This window comes from Haematobia irritans, chromosome 1, assembly GCF_050003625.1.
Source record: "Haematobia irritans isolate KBUSLIRL chromosome 1, ASM5000362v1, whole genome shotgun sequence".
In the NCBI taxonomy this organism is placed as follows: Eukaryota; Metazoa; Arthropoda; class Insecta; order Diptera; family Muscidae; genus Haematobia; species Haematobia irritans.
In genome coordinates this window covers 208,342,617-208,370,413 of record NC_134397.1, presented here as the reverse complement: position 1 = coordinate 208,370,413, position 27,797 = coordinate 208,342,617, and the positions used below count along the sequence as shown (strand labels likewise).

General features: G+C 31.1%; 2 protein-coding genes across 4 annotated transcripts in view; both read left to right on the top strand.

Moving 5' to 3' along the window:
• sba (six-banded) overlaps positions 1-27,797 on the top strand; it is an 832,225-nt gene that overhangs the window by 184,751 nt on the left and 619,677 nt on the right. The window lies entirely within an intron of this gene.
• LOC142219877 (uncharacterized) lies at positions 17,339-27,044 on the top strand. Its single transcript, XM_075288645.1, has 2 exons — positions 17,339-17,580; positions 26,330-27,044. Exons 1-2 carry the CDS (start codon positions 17,339-17,341, stop codon positions 26,751-26,753), a joined length of 666 nt encoding a protein of 221 aa, XP_075144760.1. The 3' UTR covers positions 26,754-27,044.

Sequence of the window (27,797 nt, the reverse complement as noted above, 5' to 3'; positions counted from 1 at the left end):
GTAAAGGGAGGAGATGTTGAGCAGTTACAGATCCTGGGAGGAACTGTGCTATGTAGTGATCAACCAAAGCAGTGCATCCTGCCAAATACCTAAGGTCAGCAAACTGGCATCGCGGGCTTAGTCATTAAGAAAATTGTCAATTTTTTTGGAAGGTTGTCATCTTTTCTCTTGCCCAGCTAAACCAATCCGACTCACCACCAGATCACTCTGGACACATCCCATCTTATGCGCCGTCCAGACTATAGTTAAGCTTTTCCGGACGGAATGTCTGTGTTTGTAAAGAATCTTACAGTGTCACCGAACGCTAAGAATTGTCGGACGTATGTGACGGACGTATCGAACACTGTTGTCCGGATAAACTTATAGTCTCAGAGTTCCTTGATATGGATACAAGCTGAATTACCAAAGCGCATAACTTAAAAACGGATGAAATCACCATAAACTATTACAACAAGAATGGGATTATCGTACATGCCCAGGTTAAGTGTACACGAGCACTTTATGAGTCACACTATATGCGTCAAATTTTATTTCTATAGACAATTTTTCAAAATTTTATTTCTGTAGAAAATTTTGTCAAAATTTTATTTATATAGAAAATTTTGTCGAAATTTTATTTCTATAGAAAATTTTATCACAAATTTATTTCTATATAAAATTTTATCAAAAATTTATTTCTATATAAAATTTTGTAAAAAATTTATTTCGCATTGTTGTCGTTTCTTTATTTCAGCTTAAAACCATACATTGACTAAACTACAAGAGTAGCTTAACCAACAGAGGAAAAGAATGTTTGTCAAATTTATTTGGGCAAAGCCCTATAGACTGCAAGATGGTTGGATGGACGCACGTTTCGGAATTACCACATTCCTCATCAGCATCCTCTACTTGCAGCAAAACTATCAACCAATTATCAGAATAAATTCAGGCAGTTTATTAAACCCAACAAAAACCACACTTGAACCCTCCGAAAAAAGGTTTTACATTGATAGCCGGCTTATGCCAAATAAATTCGAAACAAACATATCTCTTTTCCTATGCCACTGTCAAATCATCGATTTGAATTCACATGGCTGGGTTTATTTTGAGCGTGCCTCCTCTTCTTTTTCCATTTGTTTTGTTTTGATATTGTTGGTTTTGTTCTTTAAGCATTGTTGTCGTTTCTTTATTTCAGCTTAAAACCATACATTGACTAAACTACAAGAGTAGCTTAACCAACAGAGGAAAAGAATGTTTGTCAAATTTATTTGGGCAAAGCCCTATAGACTGCAAGATGGTTGGATGGACGCACGTTTCGGAATTACCACATTCCTCATCAGCATCCTCTACTTGCAGCAAAACTATCAACCAATTATCAGAATAAATTCAGGCAGTTTATTAAACCCAACAAAAACCACACTTGAACCCTCCGAAAAAAGGTTTTACATTGATAGCCGGCTTATGCCAAATAAATTCGAAACAAACATATCTCTTTTCCTATGCCACTGTCAAATCATCGATTTGAATTCACATGGCTGGGTTTATTTTGAGCGTGCCTCCTCTTCTTTTTCCATTTGTTTTGTTTTGTTATTGTTGGTTTTGTTCTTTAAGCATTGTTGTCGTTTCTTTATTTCAGCTTAAAACCATACATTGACTAAACTACAAGAGTAGCTTAACCAACAGAGGAAAAGAAAAAGAAACGACAACAATGCTTAAAGAACAAAACCAACAATAACAAAACAAAACAAATTTATTTCTATAGAAAATTTTGTAAAAAATGTATTTCTATAGAAAATTTTGTACAAATTTTATTTCTATAGAAAATTTTTAAAAATTTTATTTCTATAGAAAATTTTGTCAAAATTTTATTTCTGGAGAACATTTTTAAAAATTTTATTTCTTTAGAAAATTTTTCAAAAATTTATTTCTATAGAAAATTTTGTCAAAATTTTATTTCTATAGAAAATTTTGTCAAAAATTTATTTCTATAGAAAATTTTGTCAAACTTTTATTTCTATAGAAAATTTTGTCAAAATTATATTTCTATAGAAAATTTTGTCAAAATTATATTTCTATAGAAAATATTGTCAAAATTTTATTTTTATAGACAATTTTGTCAAAATCTTATTCCTATAGAAAGTTTTGTCAAAATCTTATTTCAATAGAAAATTTTGTCAAAATTTTATTTCTATAGAAAATTTTGTCAACATTTTATTTCTGTAGAAAATTTTTAAAAATTTGTCAAAATTTTATTTCTATAGAAAATTTTGTCAAAATTTTATTTCTGTAGAAAATTTTTAAAAATTTGTCAAAATTTTATTCCTATAGAAAATTTTGTCAAAATTTTATTTCTATAGAAAATTTTGTCAAAATTTTATTTCTATAGAAAATTTTGTACAAATTTTATTTCTATAAAAAATTTTGTCAAAATTTTATTTCTATAGAAAATTTTGTAAAAATTGTATTTTTATAGAAAATTTTGTCAAAATCTTATTCCTATAATAAATTTTGTCAAAATCTTATTTCTATAGAAAATTTTGTCAAAATTTTATTTCTGTAGAAAATTTTTATTTCTGGAGAAAAATTTTATTTCTGTAGAAAATTTTGTCAAAATTATATTTCTTTAGAAAATTTTGTCAAAATTTTATTTCTATAGAAAATTTTGTCAAAATTTTATTTCTGTAGAAAATTTTTAAAAATTTTATCTCTGGAGAAAATTTTTAAAAGTTTTACTTCTGGAGAAAATTTTTAAAAATTTGTCAAAATTTTATTTCTATAGAAAATTTTGTAAAAATTTTATTTGTATAGAAAATTTTGTCAAAATTATATTTCTATAGGAAATATTGTCAAAATTTTATTTTTATAGACAATTTTGTCAAAATCTTATTCCTATAGAAAGTTTTGTCAAAATCTTATTTCAATAAAAAATTTTGTCAAAATTTTATTTCTTTAGAAAATTTTGTCAACATTTTATTTCTGTAGAAAATTTTTAAAAATTTGTCAAAATTTTATTTCTATAGAACATTTTGTCAAAATTTTATTTCTATAGAAAATTTTTAAAAATTTGTCAAAATTTTATTTCTGTAGAAAATTTTTAAAAATTTGTCAAAATTTTATTTCTATAGAAAATTTTTTCGAAATTTTATTTCTATAGAAAATTTTGTAAAAATTTTATTTCTATAGAAAATTTTGTCAAAATTTTATTTCTATAGAAAATTTTGTCAAAATTTTATTTCTATAGAAAATTTTGTAAAAATTTTACTTCTATAGAAAATTTTTAAAAATTTCATTTCTATAGAAAGTTTTGTCAAAATTTTATTTCTGGAGAAAATTTTGTAAAAATTGTCTTTCTTTAGAAAGTTTTGTAAAAATTGTATTTCTATAGAAAGTTTTGTCAACATTTTATTTCTATAGAAAAGTTTATCAAAATTTTATTTCTTTAGAAAACTTTGTCAAAATTTTATTTCTGTAGAAAATTTTTAAAAATTTTATTTCTGGAGAAAAATTTTATTTTTGTAGAAAATGTTGTCAAAATTTTATTTCTATAGAAAATTTTGTCAGCATTTTATTTCTATAGAAAATTTTGTCAAAATGTTATTTCTATAGAAGATTTTGTCAACATTTTATTTCTGGAGAAAATTTTTAAAAATTTTATATCTATAGAAAATTTTGTCAAAATGTTATTTCTATAGAAAATTTTGTCAAAATGTTATTTCTGTAGAAAATCTTGTCAAAATCTTATTTCTGTCAAAAATTTATTTCTATAGAATCTAACCTAAACTAACTGACATATACGAAGAATTACAGAAATGTCCATTGTATATTTTAAAAAGTAGCTATCTAACGTAGAACTAACAAAGCTTAAATAAAATGGGAGTTAAGCTGATAAGTTATATATTAATTTTTTAACTGATTTTTAAATTTTAAGAGATGATGGTCACAGTGCCCTTCGTATTATCACTTCAAATTTAATTGATTTTTTATTTTCATTTTCATTTTCTGTTTATGGAATATGGCATTTTCAACCAACACCAATTTTCCTTTGTCTCATCAAAGCAGGTTCACAATTTAAGTTTGCATTTATTTATGATTATTTTTTCTCTCGATTTCATTCACTCCTCATTGCTGGTTGGATGAAATATTATTCCATTATGTCTGTGATTTCAACAGCTTCTCTGGATGGTTTCTTGGAGATGTGCTGTTTTTCCATAATTATAAATGCCATGGATGGCATTCCTCTTCTCTGCATTCTGACAATTATCATTAATTTTTCATAAATTTTTATTTTTCATTTTAATGAGTGTGCACAACATTCACAATTTACAATAAGTGATCCTCTCGTTGTTGTTCCCGTATATTGGTCGAATTACATTTCCAAGAAATTTGCAAATGTCGGATTGTGTAAACACGCACGCACACACACACACACACGCGACTGTTGTTTTCCAATTGTCCGTTTTACATTTGCTATTCACTCCATTTTGTGTTAATGATGATGAAAAACAGCCGCTACAGTCATCATCGAAATGAATTTGCGAAAGTGCATCTGTTTGTTATTGGTCCTTCGACTCATGCCAATGGACGTCACTCATACGCTGGGTGGTACATTGTGGGTTAATTAAATTTTCCTTTACATATTGATGTGTGGTATGAATTATTACACACATACGCACACATAAATACATGTATACATGTTCTTCTTATGTATGTCGTTGGTTTTTTTCTGTGTACATATAAAAATGATACAATATTTAATTGTATTTCGTGTATTAAATTATGAACATGCTGCGCTGAACAACAAATATGTTTTTTTTTTGCTTTTTTTCTCAATCGAAAAATTCCAATGCATTTATAATGAAATGCATTTTAATTATGCATATACATAAATATTACTCGTACGCCACAATAAATATGCACATAAATAGAAAAATTGAAGTTATTTGGATGTTTTTGAATCCCAAAAAATATTATGTGAGCAGGGGATAAAATATTTTTCCTAAACTAGATTTGACCACGGTCGCCACAGTCGGTAGAATTTTAACAAAAATGGTAGATTTTTCACTGTTTTGAAGATTGGTAGAATTCTTGATGTTTTGGTAGTATCTTGCAAAATGTTCCTTTCTACTTCACAAATTTTCCATGAAATTTCCTATAGAAATAAAATTTTCACAAAATTTTCTATAGAAATAAAATGTTGACAAAATTTTCCTAGCAATAAAATTTTGACAAAATTTTCTATAGAAATAAAATTTTGAAAAAATTTTCTATAGGAATAAAATTTTGTCAAAATTTTCTATAGAAATAAAATTTTGACAAACTTTTCTATAGAAATAAAATTTTGACAAAATTTTCTATGGAATTAAATTTTTGACAAAATTTTCTATTGAAATTCGATTTTGATAAAATTTTCTAAGTAATAAAATTTTTACAGAATTCTCTAAAGAAATACAATTTTGACAAAATTTTCTATAAAAATAAAATTTTGAGAAAATTTTCTATAAAAATAAAATTTTCACAAAATTTTCTATAGATATAAAAATTTGACAAAATTTTCTATAAAAATAAAATTTTCACAAAATTTTCTATAAAAATAAAATTTTCACAAAATTTTCTATAGAAATAAAATTTTGACAATTTTTTTTTAGAAATAAAATTTTGCGAAAATTTTCTATAGAAATAAAATTTTGAAAAAATTTTCTATAGAAATTTGATTTTGATAAAATTTTCTAAGTAATACAATTTTGACAAAATTTTCTATAGAAATAAAATTTTGACAGAATTCTCTATAGAAATACAATTTTGACAATTCTCTATAGAAATAAAATTTTGACAAAATTTTGTATAGAAGTAAAATTTGACAAAATTTCCTGCAAGATGGTTGGACGTACAGCTGTTTCGGAATTACCACATTCCTCATCAGCATCCTCTACTTGCAGCAAAACTATTAAACAATTATCAGAAATAATTCGAGTACTTCACTCAACCCAAAGTGAACTACACTTGAACCTTCCGAAAAAAGGTTTGATAGTCGGCTACTGCCTAAACAAATTTGCAAGCATTTGCAATTTTGCGAACATTTTCTTACACAAATTTTTTTTCGAAAATTTTCTATAGAAATAAAATTTTGACAAAATTTTCTATAGAAATTCGATTTTGATAAAATTTTCTAAGTAACAAAATTTTAATAAAATTTTCTAAGTAATAAAATTTTGACAAAATTTTCTATAGAAATAAAATTTTGACAAAATTTTCTATAGAAATAAATTTTTGACAACATTTTCTACAGAAATAAAATTTTGTCAAAATTTTCTATAGAAGTAAAATTTTAGCAAAATTTTCTATAGAAATAAGATTTTGACAACATTTTCTATAGAAACTAGATTTTGATAAAATTTTCTATGTAATAAAATTTTGAGAAAAATGTCTATATATATAAAATTTTGAGAATATTTTCTATACATATAAAATTTTGAGAAAATTTTCTATAGAAATAAAATTTTGCAAAAATTTTCTATATAAATAAAATTTTGCAAAAATTTTCTATATAAATAAAATTTTGCAAAAATTTTCTTAGAAATAAAAATTTGACAAATTTTTCGTAGAAATAAAATTTTGACAAAATTTTCTATAGAAATAAAATTTTGGGAACATTTTCCATAAAAATAAAATTTTGGGAAAATTTTTTACAGAAATAAAATTTTGCGAACATTTTCTATAGAAATAAAATTTTGACAAAATTTTCTAAAGAAATTTGATTTTGATAAAATTTTCTAAGTAATAAAATTTTGACAAAATTTTCTATAGAAATAAAATGTTGACAAACTTTTCTATAGAAATAAATTTTCAACAAAATTTTCTATAGAAATAAAATTTTGACAAAATTTTCTATAGAAATAAAATTTTGACAAAATTTTTCTGTAGAAATTCTATTTTGATAAAAATTTCTAAGTAATAAAATTTTGAGAAAATTTTCTATAGATATAAAATTTTGACACTTCGATTTTGAGAAAATGTTCAATAGATATAAAATTTTGACAACATTTTCTATAGAAATGAAATTTTGGGAATATTTTCCATAGAAATAATAAATTTGGCAAAATTTTTCAATAGAAATAAAATTTTGAAAAAATTTTCTATAGAAATAAAGTTTTGACAAAATTTTCTATAGAAATTTGATTTTTATAAAATTTTCTATAGAAATAAAATTTTGACAAAATTTTCTATAGAAATAAAATTTTGACAAAATTTTCTATATGTATAAAATTTTGTCAAAATTTTCTATAGAAATAAAATTTTGACAAAATTTTCTATAGAAATAAAATTTTGCAAAAATTTCTATAGAAATAAAATTTTGCAAAAATTTTCTATTGAAATAAAATTTTGGGAACATTTGCAATAGAAATAAAATTTTGGGAAATTTTTCTATAGAAATAAAATTTTGACAAAATTTTCTATAGAATTAAAATTTTGACAAAATTTTCTATAGATATAAAATTTTGGGAACATTTTCCATAGAAATAAAATTTTGGGAAAATTTTCTATAGAAATAAAATTTTGACAAAATTTTCTATAGATATAAAATTTTGGGAACATTTTCCATAGAAATAAAATTTTGGGAAAATTTTCTATAGAAACTAGATTTTGATAAAATTTTCTAAGTAATAAAATTTTGAGAAAAATTTCTATATATATAAAATTTTGAGAATATTTTCTATATATATAAAATTTTGAGAAAATTTTCTATAGAAATAAAATTTTGCAAAAATTTTCTATATAAATAACATTTTGCAAAAATTTTCTATATAAATAAAATTTTGCAAAAATCTTCTTAGAAATAAAAATTTGACAAATTTTTCGTAGAAATAAAATTTTGACAAAATTTTCTATAGAAATAAAATTTTGGGAACATTTTCCATAAAAATAAAATTTTGGGAAAATTTTCTACAGAAATAAAATTTTGCGAACATTTTCTATAGAAATAAAATTTCGACAAAATTTTCTAAAGAAATTTGATTTTGATAAAATTTTCTAAGTAATAAAATTTTGACAAAATTTTCTATAGAAATAAAATTTTGACAAAATTTTCTATAGAAATAAAATTTTGACAAACTTTTCTATAGAAATAAATTTTCGACAAAATTTTCTATAGAAATAAAATTTTGACAAAATTTTTCTGTAGAAATTCTATTTTGATAAAAATTTCTAAGTAATAAAATTTTGAGAAAATTTTCTATAGATATAAAATTTTGACACTTCGATTTTGAGAAAATGTTCAATAGATATAAAATTTTGACAAAATTTTCTATAGAAATAAAATTTTGGGAATATTTTCCATAGAAATAATAAATTTGGCAAAATTTTTCTATAGAAATAAAATTTTGAAAAAATTTTCTAGAGAAATAAAGTTTTGACAAAATTTTCTATAGAAATTTGACTTTTATAAAATTTTCTATAGAAATAAAATTTTGAAAAAATTTTCTATAGAAATAAAATTTTGACAAAATTTTCTATATGTATAAAATTTTGTCAAAATTTTCTATATGTATAAAATTTTGCAAAAATTTCTATAGAAATAAAATTTTGCAAAAATTTTCTATTGAAATAAAATTTTGGGAACATTTTCCATAGAAATAAAATTTTGGGAAAATTTTCTATAGAATTAAAATTTTGACAAAATTTTCTATAGATATGAAATTTTGGGAACATTTTCCATAGAAATAAAATTTTGGGAAAATTTTCTATAGAAATAAAATTTTGACAAAATTTTCTATAGATATAAAATTTTGGGAACATTTTCCATAGAAATAAAATTTTGGGAAAATTTTCTATAGAAATAAAATTTTACGAAAATTTTCTATAGAAATAAAATTTTCTATAGAAATTTGATTTTCTATAGAAATAAAATTTTGACAAACTTTTCTATAGAAATAAATTTTCGACAAAATTTTCGAAAGAAATAACATTTTGTCAAAATTTTCTATAGAAATAAAATTTTGACAAAATTTTCTATAGAAAATCAATTTTGATAAATTTTCTAATAAAATTTTGCGAAAATTTTCTATAGATATAAAATTTTGACAACATTTTTTTAGAAATAAAATTTTGACAAAATTTTCTATTGAAATAAAACTTTAACAAAATTTTCTATAGAAATAAAATTTGACAAAATTTTCTGTAGAAATAAAATTTTGACAAAATTTTCTACAGAAATAAAATTTTGAGAACATTTCTTTAGAAATAAAATGTTGACAAAATTTTCTTAGAAACTAAATTTTCTACAGAGATGCAGATTTTACCAAAAATTTCTATAGAAATAAAATTTTGACAAAAATTTCTAAAAAGTCACTATGAACTCAACATCTTTAAAAATTTGTATTCTCGCTTTGGGTCATATTATCTAAGTCAATCATGGGCAAGTTCTACCTTTTTGAAGAAGTAGCAATAAAAGTAGGATGAAAATGTTTACAAAACTTTCTCTAAGAATAATTTTGTTTAAATTTCCTATAGAAATAAAATTTTGACAAAATTTTCTATAAACGCAAAATTTTGCCACAATTTTCCATAAAAATAAAATGGAATGGCAAAGTTAATAAACCCCCCATTCTATGGTAATGGGCAAAAAAAAAGATCAGAACAATTCCATCAAATCGGTTCAGCCGTATCTAATAGCACAAAGTCTATAGTATCCATCCCACCTTACCTCTTTGTTTCCCTGTTTACATAGTTTTGCATTTTTATCGTCTGTCTATTTGTCAGTCAGTCTACCAGAATTGTATTGTTCTCTTTGCAGTTTGCAGTTGTCCATTTATACTTTGGACATAATTGAATTTAATTCGTTTTGGTTTTGTTTTCGCATCATTCAATTTGAATTTCCGCCTAATTCATATGAACATCATTTACACATCTGCTGTGAATAATAGGAAAAACATACTGGCTTTTTTTCCATTTTTGGTTTGTCCAAAGTGTATTTTTGCTTATTTGCCTTTGTGTATAGTGAGGGGACAGGAAAAATATTTTCATGCCATCATTAGTTGAACAACGTAATTTTTATTTTCGTAATTAGTTTTGTGTTGTGACATAAATACTTGATTTTAAAATTGGATTGTGTATTCGCCTGTAATTCCCTATTGTGAGGAAAATATTTAGTGGTCATAATTGAGTGACTGTTGTTAGTAGTAATTCGAAACGCTTTCAGCCAATTACTAAGGCAAATGTTAAAAGGGAATTAATTATTAGAAAATCTTATAATCGTTGAGGAAATTAATTAAGGGTTTATAATGTAATTGTGATACTTTTGAATGATGAATGAGAAAAATAGTCAAAATCAACTTCATACTATATAAATATATATATAATAAATACAGTACATCCTCCCTAATCCAGAATGATATAGTTTGCACCTCTGTTAGGGCAGCTGGATTATGCCTCATTAAACGTATTAATCGCTTCTTTAAGTGTCAAAAAACGTTGGCCTCTCATTATATTTTATACGTATGGGAATAAAAAGAAGTCATTCGGACTATACGGCGGATGACCCATCAATCGATGTTTTGAATGCTCCCAAAGCAGTTGCATCAGTTGATGTGTGAGAGCTCGCATTGTCGAGGTGAAGAGTGATCCGTCTTCGGCGGTTGGTTTTCCTTATTTCTTGGGAACAGGAGATCATTTGCATGGCATCATTTTCTTTTGGGTGTGATGTTGCATTATCCAGCACCAACTTTTAACAGCTTGTCATAAACTCTTACATATTTGTAATAAAAAATTTAAAAAAGTGTCCGAAAAGTGCACTGTAATATCCCATGAGAGACAAAGAATTCTTCATGGTGAAATATTCAAATTTGAAACAATTATTTTTATACCCTCCACCGTAGGATTCCGTTTGTAACTCATCGAAATAGTGCTCTAAGACCCCATAAAGTATATATATTCTGGGTCGTGGTGAAATTCTGCGTCGATCTGAGCATGTCCGTCCGTCCGTCCGTCTGTTGAAATCACGCTAACTTCCGAACGAAAGCTATCGACTTTGAACTTGGCACAAGTAGTTGTTATTGATGTAGGGCGGATGGTATTGCAAATGGCCATATCGGTCCACTTTTACGTATAGCTCCCATATAAACGGACCCCCAAATTTGGCTTGCGAGGCCTCTAAGATAAGCAAATTTCATCCGATCCGGCTGAAATTTGGTACATGGTGTTTGTATATGGTCTCTAACAACCATGCAAAAATTGGTTCACATCGGTGCATAATTATATATAGCCCCCATATAAACCGATCCCCCGATTTGGATTGCGGAGCCTCTAAGAGAAGAACATTTCATCCGATCCGGCTGAAATTTGGTACATGGTGTTAGTATGTGGTCTCTAACAACCATGCAAAAATTGGTTCACATCGGTCCATAATTACATATAGCCCTCATATAAACAGATCCCCCGATTTAGCTTGCGGAGCCTCTAAGAGAAGCAAATTTCATCCGATCCGGCTGAAATTTGGTACATGGCGTTAGTATATGGTCTCTAACAACCATGCAAAAATTGGTGGTTGTTAGAGACCATAATTATATATAGCCCCCATATAAACCGATCACCAGATTTGACCTCCGGAGCCTCTTGGAAGACCAAAATTCATCTGATTCAGTTGAAATTTGTTACGTGATGTTAATATAGGGCCTCAAACACTCATGCAAAAATTGGTGGACATCTGTCCATAATTATATATACACACAGAGAAGAGATTGGTTTGAATTCGGTTGTAGCTAGGAACATTCTATATTTAGAAATATTTATAAGTTGTTCATATCAATTTTCAGTATTTACATGTATTTGTTCGTACTTATAACCATTTGGTGAGATTTTCAACAAATTTTCTGTCGTGTCACAAGATAAATGGTTGTGGCAACCAAATCTACGTCCTTTTAATAATTTTGATTCAAATTGGTTGATACGACCAACCGTAAAAACATTTCTTAAGTATCAGTTAGCAGCCACCATTTTCATATAGTAGTTACAGCCGAATGATATTTCAAATACTTTTTAAATGTCATTTGATGATATTAAAATTAATTGAAGAAGAACAAGTATATACGGCCGTAAGTTCGGCCAGGCCGAATCTTATGTACCCTTCACCATGGATTGCGTAGGAACTTCTACTAAAGGCTGTCATCCACAATCGAATTACTTGGGTTGCGATAACACTTGCCGATGGCAAGGTATCGTAAAACTTTTTAACACTGTCTTCTAAATTGTAAGTTAATCCATAAGGGGTATATATTAAACAAAAAAAAAAGGCCGATTAAATACGTATATAATTCAGTTTGAAAAAATTTTCTATAGCAATAAAATTTTGACAAAATTTTCTATAGAAATAAAATGTTGACAAAATTTTCTATAGAAATAAAATATTGACAAAATGTTCTATAGAAATAAAATGTTGACAAAATTTTCTACAGAAATAACTTTTTTACAAAATTTTCTATAGAAATAAAATTTTGACAAAATTTTCTATGGAAATAAAATGTTGGCAAACATTGCTATAGAAATAAACTTTTTACAAAACTTCTATAGAAATGAAATTTTGACAAAACTTTCTATAGTAATAAAATTTGACAATTTTTACATGGCTGTTAGAGGCCATATACTAACGAAATGTACCAAATTTCAACCGCATCGGATGACTTTTGCTCCTCCAAGAGGCTCCGGAGGTCAAATCTGGGGATCGGTTTATATGGGAGCTATATATAATTATGGACCGATATGGACCAATTTTTGCATGCTTGTTAGAGACCGTATACTAACATCAGGTACCCAATTTCAAACGGATCGGATGAATTTTGCCCCTCCAAGAGGCTCCGGAGGTCAAATCTGGGGATCGGTTTATATGGGAGCTATATATAATTATGGACCGATATGGACCAGTTTTTCCATGGTTGTTAGAGACCATATACTAACACCACGTACCAAATTTCAATCGGGTAGGATGAAGTTTGCTCCTCCAAGAGGCTCCGGAGGTCAAATCTGGGGATCGGTTTATATGGGAGCTATATATATTTATGGACCGATATGGACCAATTTTTGCATGGTTGTTAGAGACCATATACTAACATCAGGTACCAAATTTCAACCGGATCGGATGAATTTTGCCCCTCCAAGAGGCTCCGGAGGTCAAATCTGGGGATCGGTTTATATGGGGGCTATATATAATTATGGACCGATATGGACCAATTTTTGCATGGTTGTTAGAGACCGTATACTTAGACCACGTACCAAATTTCAACCGGATCGGATGAATTTTGCTGCTCCGGAAGGCTCCGCAAGCCAAATTTGGGGATCGGTTTATATGAGGGCTATACGTAAACGTGGGCCGATATGGCCCATTTTCAATACCATCCGACATACATCAATAACAACTACTTGTGTCAAGTTTCAAGTCGATAGCTAGTTTCGTTCGGAAGTTAGCATGATTTCCACAGACGGACGGACAGCCGGACAGACGGACGGACGGACGGACATGCTTAGATCGACTCAGAATTTCACCACGACCCAGAATATATATACTTTATGGGGTCTTAGAGCAATATTTCGATGTGTTACAAACGAAATGACAAAGTTAATATACCCCCATCCTATGGTGGAGGGTATAAAAATGTTCATATTTAATATCGAAATTTTAAATCGAGGGATGTGGAATCTTCACCATGGATGGGATCGTAACACATAATGAAAGGGATGTTTCCTGTGGACAAAAAAAAAAAAAAACAAAACATTGGTTTGTATTGAAAATATTTTTTTATATAACTCAAAATAACTCCATGTACCGAATTTCTAGCATGTATGGCAAACAAACATGGAGGAGTGGTTTAACTTGAATCCTGCTGGTTCCGGTACTCTCCCAAAGATATTGGTTCAAATGGTATGCTTCCCGAAGATAAATATAAAGTTTATACATATGTTGTCTCCATAAGATTCTGGACTTAATATGATGTCAAATCTAACCAAAACTAAACTCGGAAATTTTACTTCTAGTCACATCCAATTTGGGTGATTAGAACGCTTTTTTCACTGAAGTTAATACGGGAGAGCGGTGTAAATGAGGAATATATCAAACCCATACCGGTATAAAGCAAATTTGATATATCAATTAATGGTTCTAGATTTACAATTTCAGGAAAATAAAGTACATGTCGATTTCAAATTTTAATCAAATCGGATAAAAATATCGATTTTCTAGATTCAAGAATTCAAATCGGAAGATCGGCCTTTATTGAGGTTAGACGAAACCGATACACTTCTTATACCACACACACATTTGCGAACCCATAATAACTTAAGATTTCAATTTTCAAGCAAATCGGATAGAAATTGCAATGGCTCGATGATAAAGAACGCAAAATATGGGCCGATATAGCCCATTTTCAAACTTGATCTACCTGCAGACAAAAGAATTTCAACACGATAACTTCATTATTGAAGGCTGTAGCGTAATTACAAGACATTTGATCAAATACATTGTTTTTCGATTTATACTATATATATTTAAATAAAATAAAATAAAATATTTAATTGAGAAGAAATTGGTCTTTAATTTGGTCATGAGCACTATTAAGTTCGGGCAGCACAACCGAATGATAAAGGTAGCAACAACCGATGTCGTCGGCAGACCCAATGTACACCATATGAGATGTTAGTTGTGTCGACCGAATCAGTCGGGTGACACAACTGCCAACTGGTAGTTGCTATAACTGCCAAAAGGAGGTTGGCAATAAATTCGATTGTCACAATCAATCTGTATTCTCTGTGTATAAACCCAGTGTTGCCAACTCCCCAAGGCCAAAAAGAACCAAAAAAATATTATAAATTCTAACATACCACCTTCCACCACAAAATCGAAAATGAAATGCTCTACTAAAAAAAAAACCTTCCGAAGATGTATTATAGAACTTTTGTGAATTGAATTTCAAGAAGTTAAGGTGGGTATTAAGATCGAGTTTAGCCGCTAAAATAGTAATTTTTTTAACAATTACTTTCCTTTAATAAATCATTTTAAGGAATACAAACTTTGTGAAAATTTGCTTTTGGCTACTCCCCATCAAGTTATAATAAAATTTGCAGCAAATATGCATAATTTTATGCCCATTTTTACTGATATAGTTTTCACTTTAGCGCAAAACTCAAATTTAGTACTCACCATTATGAACCGCTATTCAAGTATACACCTTCATCAGTTTTAATGCTTTCGTCCAATTCATTTTGATCAGTGATGTTTTTCAACTTTCAAAATATTAATATATGGAAGGAGTCTATTGCTTATTTCAGTTGTGCGTGCTTATGTGGATTTAATACTAACGTTTTTAATGGCACCTTTACCAAATTCAAAAATTCGACACTCATCGCTCGACTTTCCTACAGAATACCCTAAATGACAATATTAATTAAAAAACAAGTATATACGGCCGTAAGTTCGGCCAGGCCGAAGCTTATGTACCCTCCATCATGGATTGCGTAGAAACTTCATCTAAACACTGCCATCCTCAATCGAATTACTTAAGTTGCGGTAACGCTTTCCGATGGCAAGGTAAAGATCGATCCAATACGTATATAATTCAGTTTGACAAAGTAGACATACAATTTTTAAAAAATTTTCTACAGAAACAAAATTTTAACAAAATTTTCTATAGAAATAAAATTTCCACAAAATTTTCTATAGAAATAAACATTTTGACAAAATTTTCTATAGAAAGAAAATTTTGACAAAAATTTCTACAGAAATAAAATTTTAACAAAATTTTCTATAGAAATAAACTTTTGACAAAATTTTCTATAGAAATAAAATCTTGGTAGATTATTTTTGGCTCGAGTGGCAACCATAATTATGAACCGAATAAAATTTAAACAAAATTTTCTATAGAAATAAAATTTTGACAAAATTTTCTATAGAAATAAAATTTTGACAATGATGAAAATTTTATTATGAACCGAATCAAATTTTAAGAAAATTTTCTCCAGAAATAAAATTTTGACAAAATTTTCTATAGAAATAAAATTTTGACAAAATTTTCTATAGAAATAAAATTTTGGTAGATTATTTTTGGCTCTAGTGGCAACCATGATTATGAACCGATATGGACCAATTTTTGTGTGATTGGATCAATTTTGGTATGGTTGTTAGCGACCATATACTAACACCACGTGCCTAATTTGGATGAATTTTGCTCCTCCAAGAGGCTCCGGAGGTCAAATCTGGAGAATGTTTTATATGGGGGCTATATATAATTATGGACCGATATGGACCAATTCGGGCACGGTTGTTAAAGATCATATACTAACACCATGTTCCAAATTACAACCGGATTGGATGAAATTTGCTTCTCTTGGAGACTTCGCAAGCCAAATCTGGGGATCGGTTTATATGGGGGCTATATATAATTATGGACCGATGTGGACCAATTTTTGCATGGTTGTTAGAGACCATATACCAACACCATGTACCAAATTTCAGCCGGATCGGATGAGATTTGCTTCTCTTTTAGGCTCCGCAAGCCAAATCTGGAGATCGGTTTATATGGGGGCTATATATAATTATGGACCGAAGTGGACCAATTTTTGTATGGTTGTTAGAGACCATATATCAACACCATATACCAAATTTCAGCCGGATCGGATGAAATATGCTTCTGTTAGAGGCTCCACAAGCCAAATTTGAGGGTCCCTTTATATGGGGGCTATACGTAAAAGTGGACCGATATTTCCCATTTTCAATACCATCCGACCTACATCGATAACAACTACTTGTGCCAAGTTTCAAGTCGATAGCTTGTTTCGTTCGGAAGTTAGCGTGATTTCAACAGACGGACGGACGGACGGACGGACGGACGGACGGACGGACATGCTTAGATCGACTCAGAATTTCACCACGACCCACAATATATATACTTTATGGGGTCTTAGAGCAATATTTCGATGTGTTACAAACGGAATGACAAAGTTAATATACCCCCATCCTATGATGGAGGGTATAAAAAGCACCAAAAACACTGTCTAAACTACAGTTTAGACTTAACCTTTTTATTTATCTAATTGTTTTATAACCATTTAAATGAAATCTGTTCTGAAATTTAATTGAATTATTGTGAATTATTGATACAAGTTTAAGTCTTAAGTGAATTATCGATTAATTTCCCAAGTATATTATTGTGAATTATAAACTTTAAAATATGTTTCTTGGTAGGTTTATTCATACAAAAAATTCAATTCAATTTTGAATCTCAAACGGTGAGCATAGATAATAAACCAGATCTCCATAACTCTAACTCTTGATTTTCTCCTTTTTATTGAATTGTACCACTGTGATGTCATAATTTCTCATATGCTGAGAAATTATGACAAAGATCTAACGTCCACAATACTCCTAGATCCAAAGGTTCTCCAAGTGTTGTTCCGCCCACCTACCCACAAATATAGTCCACACACACTAAAGGAATTGGAATCCATCTACTCAATTTCTTTATCCACAATTCCACTAACACCCAAACTAAACATGGTCCACTCGAGGAGAGGATTCTCAAACCAGCGCAGGCAATCAACAACCAATAGTGAGGAGAACAGAAGGTAAAGTACAAATAGAAAAAACCTTTCTCATTAGTCGAGCTTGGACGATGATCGATGCACATGATACGTACCGCTTAACCGCTTAATAAATTAAAACTCGTTATCCGAAAATAAATAAATGACAGAAATTTGAACAATTTCGAGGAAAACTAGTGTAAATTCGCAAACGTGGCAAAATATAATAAAAAGGCTTATAATACTAAACTTTTCGTACATCATACAGTAAAAACGTAAAACGGGATTGTTAATGATGTGTACAACTAAATTTTGCATAAATGATCTACAAGTGAAAACAGAAATTTTGTCGGAATTAGTGATTTAAAAGTAATAATGGTTAATATGCAAAGAAATCTCATTCCTGTCATGCATTAGATAAAAATCCCTTAATCGTACATTGCACAAATTTATGTTTTGTTAAATTGCACATATTTCTTATACTAAATTGCCTAATTTCTTGTTGAAATAACCCAATTCTAAAGTTCTTTTATCTCAATGGCTATTTTGCACGAATTTCTTCGAAAATTGCACATTTTTCTTATACTAAATTGCCCTAATTTCTTATCAAAATAACCTAATTCTGAAGCATTTTTATCTTAATGGCTATATTGCACAAATTTCTTCGAAAATTGCACATATTTCATATTCTACGAGTTCATATATTTTCTTCTAAATTTCTCATTTTATATTTCCGAAAGGCATTTAAAAATCTATTTTCCTAGCCAAAGCACCTAAAAAAAAAAAACAACAACAAAAACAAAAAAAAAGTAAAACTAAATTTCACACATCCTCAAAATCATATATTCTAAAAATCGAAGTGAAACATTATTTGCACTTTCAAAGACAAAATTCAGAAAATTTTAAACAAATCGAAAAAGGAAAAAGTGGAATTACAGTTACATAAATGCAACAATAAGTAAATGCAAAATCGTCAATTCTCCTGCAATATTCTTTTCATTTTTTTTTTCACAGTATCAAACTACCGTTAAAATTGGTAAAAAAAAATATATTGCAACGCTTATACACATTTTACATTTCTTCCCTCTATATATTCCAATTCTACATTCTCTTAGTTTACACACTTTCACATTTTGTTTCGTCATTCCATTTTTTGTGTCGAAATTCTTTACCATGATAATCTCTCTTGAGTTAAGAGTTTATATTTGGTTTGCTATGAAAGAGAGTAGAATGCGAATGATATTGTGAGAAAGAAGAAGAGTGACAAAAGCGAATGAATGAGTGGAATGAGTTTGACTCATAACACACATATGAAAAACCAGTGAGATAAAGAGAATTGTAGCAGCAGTATATGGGAAAGAAGATCTCAAATATTTCAGAATTCAAAAATTATCAAAGCATTTTCGTTTATGAAACACAAATTCATTTAACTCTATGAGCAATTTATATTTTTCAAGTGCAAACAGTGGTTGATTGTTAAGAAAAAAAAAAATACAAGTGAAAACCGGAAAAATTATTATAATAAACATTGGATTTCGCGTAAGTAATATTAAAAATCGATTGTTCGGTTCGGGAAATAAATTCTTGCATCTTTTATGAATCCTTAAACAAGTATTAAGGTAATATTTCCTTACATTTACTAACATACAGTAGCTAATATTTTAGTACTTTCTAACTCGTACTATATTGACATTTATACCATCTCGACATACTGTGCGAGAGTCAGAGAGATCATAGGCCTAATGCACTCCAGTCACAAGCTGAAAAGTGTTATACTGGCACAGTACTTTGATGCACAAAAATATCTAGTCGCACATTTAAGCCAACGTTTGTGAAAGACAGTGTCTCATGCCCAAAGCCAAGGTAAAAAATTAAATTTACTTCAAAATTTATGGATTTGTATAAAGGTCTGAAGTAATTATATTTGGACCCAGAGTATTGGCAAATACGAAAAATTATAATCGCGGAAAAATTTAAATCTGCGTTATTTAATAACCAATAACGTCAATGCACTCTCGAACAAAAAACTCTCACATATTGGATACACATAAACAAAAAATTCGCTCCGATAATGAAAATAAATTTGAGATATGTTCACAACCATAACACTAATTTACTAACGATTAAATAACTATAATTTAAATGGTATATTTTATTTAATTTACAACATATTTAAATAACAACGAATTAAATAGCAACATTTTGAATAATATTTCCTATATGATTTTACACACACTAAATCTGATTTTCCAATAATTTTGTGGATCCCAATAGTGGATGTAACTTGATATAAAGTCTATTAGATATTTCGTCAAAGCACAAACTCATTGAATTCGTATGAGAAAACAAATTTCTTTAATACAAATAAGGATACTAAATTATGGGTTGTATACCATTGTTGTATGTATAACAGTGCTTACACGTTTTTCGCGGGAAAAATTGAATAAAAAAGAAAAAAAAAATTCAAATCACTTGAGTAAAGAATTTATTTACTACGTAGCAGATATTTTCCGGATTTATGCTCTTTGATCCCAGTATATATATTGGATATACATTTTGTTGAAACGTACGGCAAAACATGTTCACAAAGAATTATCTGTTTGAAACAAACGAGTGTTATTATACTCTCATGTTGCTCTGAGTTATATTGGTTTCATTTTATGCTGGCAGATGGCCTAACGAAGTCATTGTTTACTGTCAATTTTCAGAGTTTACAAATAACTCGCTGCTATATTTTTACTAGAATATGGCAAACACAAAATTTCAAATAATGGTTTATAATTTACCTAGGAACTAAATTTCTTACCATCATATGATTATTTCTATACGTGCGAATTTTACAAGGTTTACAATTAACCTCAAGCTGTAAATTGTCAACGGATTTATAGCACCTCGAAAATTTAGAATTCCAAAACATTTGTCCGCTAAAATAGTATCATACACCTCTTCGATGCTCACCATTTTTTAATCAAGACAATAATTTTCATATCTTGGAATTAATTTGGTTCAATCGCATTTTTTTAATAATTTGAATTTTCTCACATTTTCAAATACCTTAAGGTAGAAGTGAAAACTTAATTTGGGGTATTTTTTGTTGTTTTGTTTGATTGGAACACTTATTAGTAATCGGAAAATTCAATTACCAGATCCATGCATTGTGAATTTTGATCTGAGGATTTTATTGAAAAATCGTATCTTCATTTGTGATTTTCCATAAGTTTGAGGATTTTATATACGAATATAATTTTCCAAAAGGGGAAAATAGTTTATCGTTCAAACCAATTGCAGCAATTTCCCGTTCTGAAAGACGTCACTAAAATTGCAAGTGTAAACGCTTTTTGTCTAAGGTTGTCTCCAAACCATTTCTTTTTCGAATTTTCATAAATATGTCGAACCCGACTGACTTAAATATTTCCGAGAAGTTACAGGCAGGAGGGAGTGTGGTGAAGTCCTCTCCCGTTTTTGAAAAATTTGCTTTTGTGTGCACTCAACTAACAGACTTTTGTTCTTCTTTCGAGAGTTCGGATATTGCTGACCAGACAGATTCCCTACTGGAAGTCAAGCTTGACGACTTAGGGGATCGGTGGCGGAAAGTGCAACATGAGTATGAAACTCTGATGTTATCCTCCGAGTCACTGGTATCCAAGGAACTAAAACAAAATGCCAAAGTTAATCTCAATATTTGCTCTGAGGCATACTACGAAACTCGGGCGCAAATTTTAGATATTTTACGAATGTCTATTAACACTGCACCTCGCATGAACACTCGGTTGACGCTGCTTCCTGAAAGAAATTCAGAACCTCAAAATTCCAATCATAACAGCACAGAAGTGTGCATAAAGGTTCCCCCGTGTGATACAGAGGTTTTCAAGGGTAGTTATGAAGAATGGCCATCTTTTCGTGACATGTTCACGGCCGTATATGTCAACCACCCGAAGCTTACACCAGCTCAAAAGCTCTACCACTTAAGAAATAAAACCAAAGGTAGCGCTGGTGCAATAGTAAAACGTTATTCCTTATGCGACGAAAATTTCATTTTAGCTTGGAATTCTTTAAAAACTCGTTATGAGAATAAACGAGTTTTGGTTGACAACCAACTGAAAATATTATTCAATATTCCCGTAGCCACAACGGAAAGTAGCGAATCCCTGCAAAGAATACATTCTACAGTGAAAGACTGTCTTTGCACATTGGGCTCCCTAAATGTTAGCGTCGAAACTTGGGATCCCATGCTGATATATCTGGTATCTACGAAACTGCCAGAAGAGACTATATCGCAATGGGAACAGTCTCTAAAATCTCATCGTGAGCTACCCAGTTGGTCCCAAATGGATGAATTTTTGATCAACCGATTCGAGGTTGTCGAGCGCATATCTAGCTTTAAAACTTCGAAGATTCAAAATGACTCAAACTCAAAAAGTTTCCAACACAATTCGAGTAAAATACAATCATACACTTCCCAAGAAAAGTTACATCAGAATTGTTCTCTGTGTGGTTTAGATCATAGCATTCGCTTGTGCCCGGATTTTCGGAAATTTTCACCCCAAGAGCGTATCGATTTTGTTTTTAAGAATAAACTCTGCAATAATTGTCTCTCCGCATCTCATTTGAAGGCGAAATGCAAAAGTAAGCGTGTATGTCTTACTTGCAAGAAAACTCACCATAGTCTTTTACATTTGGGAAATTCGAACAGTCATGCACAAAATTCTAGCGCAGTGAATACTGAAATGACTGAACGAGATAATACTAAGAGCAATCCTAACTGCCCTATCCCTTCAACATCGAAAGAGGCTTACACTCGTGTGGATGCGAATTTCTGCCAAAACAGTGAGACCATTTTATTACGGACTGCCTTAGTCCAAGTATACCATAGAGGCGAATTGTTCACTATAAGAGCCTTAATTGACCCAGGCTCTCAGAGAACTTTTTTATCTGAAAGAATCAGAACTCTTCTAAATATTCCATTCCGGAAATCTCGATTTGAAATCGGTGGAATTGGAGGAACGACTCAGTTTTCAGACAAAGAATGTGACTTAGTCCTCTATGCTCAAAAACACAATGTTAAATTTTCAATTAGTGCCATCATTCTACCCAAAGTTACTAGAAAGTTACCCGCTGTGTCTTTCGAGATTCCCAATTGTCCAGAGCTACTTCAACTCGATTTAGCTGACCCTAATTTTTATGTCTCGTCTCAAATAGATCTTATTCTTGGTAATGATTCTGAGCGCTTTATTAATATAGACGGTATTAAAAAGGATGTTTACGGTTTTGCTTCTGCTTATAACACAATTTTTGGATGGGTTCTCAGTGGTCCCATGCCAACTGAAAACGTTCAAGCTTTCACAACAAAAGTCGTCTCTCTTGAATCGGATTCCTTAAGTATTGCACTTAGAAAGTTCTGGGAAATTGAGGAGGTCCCATCAGTCCTCGAGATATCGGACTCAGATAAATATTGTGAAGAATTTTATTCTGCCACAACCAGTCGTGACAATGATGGTCGTTATGTTGTGAGGCTTCCCTTTAAAAAGGAATTCCCAGACAGTCTAGCTCTTGGTTCATCCAGATTCATTTCGCTTGGCCAATATGCGAGAATGGGAAGAACATTAGTGAAAGATCCCGAGCTCCAATATCAGTATAACTCTATCCTTGAGGAATACATCTCTTTAAATCACATGGAAGAAACTTCCTCCCAAGAGATATGCGCTCAAGGGAAATTTTATTCATTTTATCTTCCACACCATGCGGTCGTTCGTCCGGAACATAAATCCACGAAAGTTAGGATAGTTTTTAATGCATCCCGTAAGTCCAAATCGGGACTTTCGCTCAATGATGTGCTCCATCAAGGTCCCACACTCCAAAATGATCTCGTTTCCGTAATTCTTAATTGGAGGAAGTATAGATATGTATTCGGTGGAGACATCCAAAAAATGTATCGACAGATAAAGATACATCCCGATGATAGGGCGTATCAACGGATTTTATTTCAAAAGGATCCAAAGGGGCCAGTTCTGGATTATGCACTGAACACAGTAACATTCGGGGTTAACTGCGCACCTTTTCTCGCGATACGCACCTTACTACAACTCGCTTCTGATTCTGAGCATGAGTTCCCCAACGTTTCTAGGATATTGAAAGAAGAAACATATGTCGATGATATTTTGTCTGGAGGGTATTCGATTGAGGAGACCATTGAGTCTCAGAAGGATCTTATTAAAGTACTCAGTTCCGCAGGATTTCCTTTAAAAAAAATTACTGCTAATGATCCAAAATTGCTCACCCATCTCCCTCCCGAGGACTTATACGATTTAGATTTGTTGAGGTTCTCTGAGTCTAGCTCAACAAAGACTCTTGGAGTTAGATGGAATGCTTTAAGTGACAAATTCTCTTATTCCATCACTCCTACCATAACACAAAAAGCTACCACAAAGCGTCTCGTACTTTCCCAGGTTGCTCAACTTTTTGACCCAGCAGGATGGATAACACCTGTGATAATTAGAGCAAAGATATTCATGCAGCAACTCTGGCTCGAAAAATCTGGTTGGGATGATGAGGTATCCCCTGATTCTCTTCACACATGGAATGAATTTGTAAATGACTTAGCTCAATTAAGTACAATAGAAATACCGCGTTGGATTCAATTTATGCCAAGTGATACGGTTCAAATACATGGGTTTTGTGATGCTTCCAAAAGTGCTTTCTGTGCATGCGTTTATCTCAGATTTCAAACATCCACCTCTACTGTGTTTTCGAATCTTTTCGTTGCAAAAAGCAAAGTAGCTCCTCTCAAGACAATTTCGTTGCCTAGATTAGAATTAAATGGGGCTTTGCTACTATCCCATCTCGTTAAGTACGTTCGACAAATATTTAACGACAACATTGAGTCTGTGAACCTATGGGCAGATGCGTCTATAGTACTCGGTTGGTTATCAAAACCACCACACACCTGGGAAACGTATGTAGCTAACCGTACATCCCAGATACATACACTCGTCCCAGATGCCAAGTGGAGATACATATCTACTCGAGACAATCCAGCCGATCTTGGCACTCGTGGTTGTAAGCCGCGAGATCTTGTATCGAATACTCTTTGGTGGAATGGTCCATCATGGCTTACAAACCCTGAATCCACTTGGCCATCGAGAAACCCAATAATTCCGGACTTAAAAGAAAACGTAATAGCATCTCATCAGGCTATCGCTGAGCAAATTGATTTGACATCTCGGTTTTCCTCATACTCGAGAGCATTACGTGTTATCTCATATATTTTCCGCTTTTTTCACCGCTCCAATGCCAAATTTAAAAATAATGAAAGCGCCCGTACCCCAAACCTTTCTCAAAAAGAGATTCTATTTACTAAAACTCGGTTGATCTCACTGGCTCAGCAACAACATTACAAATTTGAATATGAAAGTTTACGTCAATCCAAACCAATGCCACATAAGAGCAGTCTACTAACATTAAATCCGTTCTTGGACTCAGAATTAATTATGAGATCAAACGGTCGCTTATCCAATTCGTCCCTACCTTACAAAGAACGATATCCAATAATCCTTCCTGGCAATTCCCATTTCTGTCGGCTCTATTTATCTCACTTGCATATATTTTTGGCCCATGGGGAATGTAATCAAATGTGCAGATTTGTTCAAACGGAATACTATATTCCCCGCTTAAAATCTCGTGTTAAAAATGTGATTCACAAATGCAAGACATGCATTATATACAAACACAAAACTCGTTCTCAAATTATGGCTCCTTTGCCACCAGAACGATGCGATTTCTCGCCCCCATTCCATGTCTCTGGTGTTGACTTTGCTGGCCCATTTGAACTTAAAAGTTCCCCTCTCAGAAAAGCTCCCATTATCAAGGGCTATGTCTGTGTTTTTGTATGCTTCAGTACCAAAGCGATTCATTTAGAAGCATGCAGTGACTTATCGTCCTCGGCATTTGAGGCTGCATTTGCTCGTTTTGTGGGGAGGCGAGGGCTCCCTTGCAGAGTTTTCTCAGACAACGGTCGCAATTTTGTTGGAGCCAGTAGAATTCTTCTTCGTGAATTCAATCAATTTGTTCAAACAACCGCCAAAGATATTTCGCAAAAGTATTTACTTCACGGCTTTGAGTGGAAATTCATACCTCCCCACGCACCTCATATGGGAGGTCTATGGGAAGCCGCAGTTAAAAGTTTCAAAACTCATTTCAAGAAACTTGCTGGCGCTCATAGATTCACATTCGAGCAATTTTCTACTATCCTAGCACGAATAGAAGGGGTCTTAAACTCTCGACCTATCTCGGCTTTGACAGAGGATCCCTCCGATCTCACAGCCTTAACACCAGGACATTTTTTGAGAGGATCTCCTCTACTTGCTCTGCCGGAACTAATTGCTCCAAAATTATCTATGATAAATAAATGGACCAAATTGAAAGCTCTTCACCATCAATTCGCTCTTAGGTGGAAAGAAGAGTATTTGAGAACTATGAACAAGCGATATAAATGGAAATCCCCAATGTCGAATTTCAAAGTAGATGACCTCGTTGTCATAATGGATGATCTACTTCCACCGTACGAATGGCAATTAGGCCGAATTGTCAAAACTCATCCAGGATCGGATTCTAACGTACGCGTTGCTGATATACGTACTGCGACAGGCATTATAACTCGATCCATAGCAAAGTTATGCTATTTGCCCTTTAATAAGGACATTGATGAAACTGAACCACTATAAAAATCCAATCTCATGCGTTACACTACTATTTTCATTAACACTTACATATATTAATAACATATCATGCATTTCAGATCCACAATACGTCAGCAACGACGGTCTCAGAACGTGTACAAGTGCAAGCTGTGCAATAAATTTCACGCACTTAAAGTTTGTCGCAAGTTTTTAAAAATGAGCCCTAAGGAACGCAATATCTGGGTTCTGCGTGAAGTGTACTGCGTTAATTGTCTTGCTAGGAGCCACAGATTCCGTGATTGTCGCTCAAGAAACATGTGTAAAAAATGTGGAAGGCCACATAACACCTTGTTGCATCCTAATTATGCCGAGCGGAAATCTAGAACAACCAACAACAATGGAAGCGAAAATCGTGAGGTTGACCACAACAACAATAACAACAACGCTTCTAGCAACAGCTCAACCCAACAAGCACCAAACCAGAAAATTTTATCAGAAGCTATACGAGCCTTAGCGACTGTTTTATGTTCAGCGCCAAAATGAAGACGAGCCGGGAGCATGTCTAAACTACAGTTTAGACTTAACCTTTTTATTTATCTAATTGTTTTATAACCATTTAAATGAAATCTGTTCTGAAATTTAATTGAATTATTGTGAATTATTGATACAAGTTTAAGTCTTAAGTGAATTATCGATTAATTTCCCAAGTATATTATTGTGAATTATAAACTTTAAAATATGTTTCTTGGTAGGTTTATTCATACAAAAAATTCAATTCAATTTTGAATCTCAAACGGTGAGCATAGATAATAAACCAGATCTCCATAACTCTAACTCTTGATTTTCTCCTTTTTATTGAATTGTACCACTGTGATGTCATAATTTCTCATATGCTGAGAAATTATGACAAAGATCTAACGTCCACAATACTCCTAGATCCAAAGGTTCTCCAAGTGTTGTTCCGCCCACCTACCCACAAATATAGTCCACACACACTAAAGGAATTGGAATCCATCTACTCAATTTCTTTATCCACAATTCCACTAACACCCAAACTAAACAAACACTAAATGAAAATGCCAGAAAGCACCAAGTTGGTGCTTTTTTTGAAAAGGCACCAAAAAGGCAATTTGGTGCTTTTTAGAAATCAAAAGGCACTAAATTTGGTGCTAAAAGCACCAAATTGGCAACACTGTATAAACCGATCCCCAGATTTGACCTCCGGAGCACCTTGGAAGAGCAAAATTCTTCCATTCGGTTGAAATTTGGTACGTGATGTTAGTATAGGGTATCCAACAACCATACAGGAATTGGTTCCTATCAGTCCATAATAAAATATAGCTCCCATATAAACCGATCCCCAGATTTGACCTCCGGTGCCTTGTGGAGAAGCTAAATTCATCCGATCTGGTTGAAATTTGGTACGTGGTGGTAGTATATGATATTTAACAACCATGTGAGTTGAAATTTGTGGATGACAGTTTTTCGTAAAAGTTTCTGCGCAATCCATGGTGGAGGGTACATAAGATTCGGTCTGGCCGAACTTACGGCCGTATATACTTGTTTTAATTTTATTCTGCTTTTACT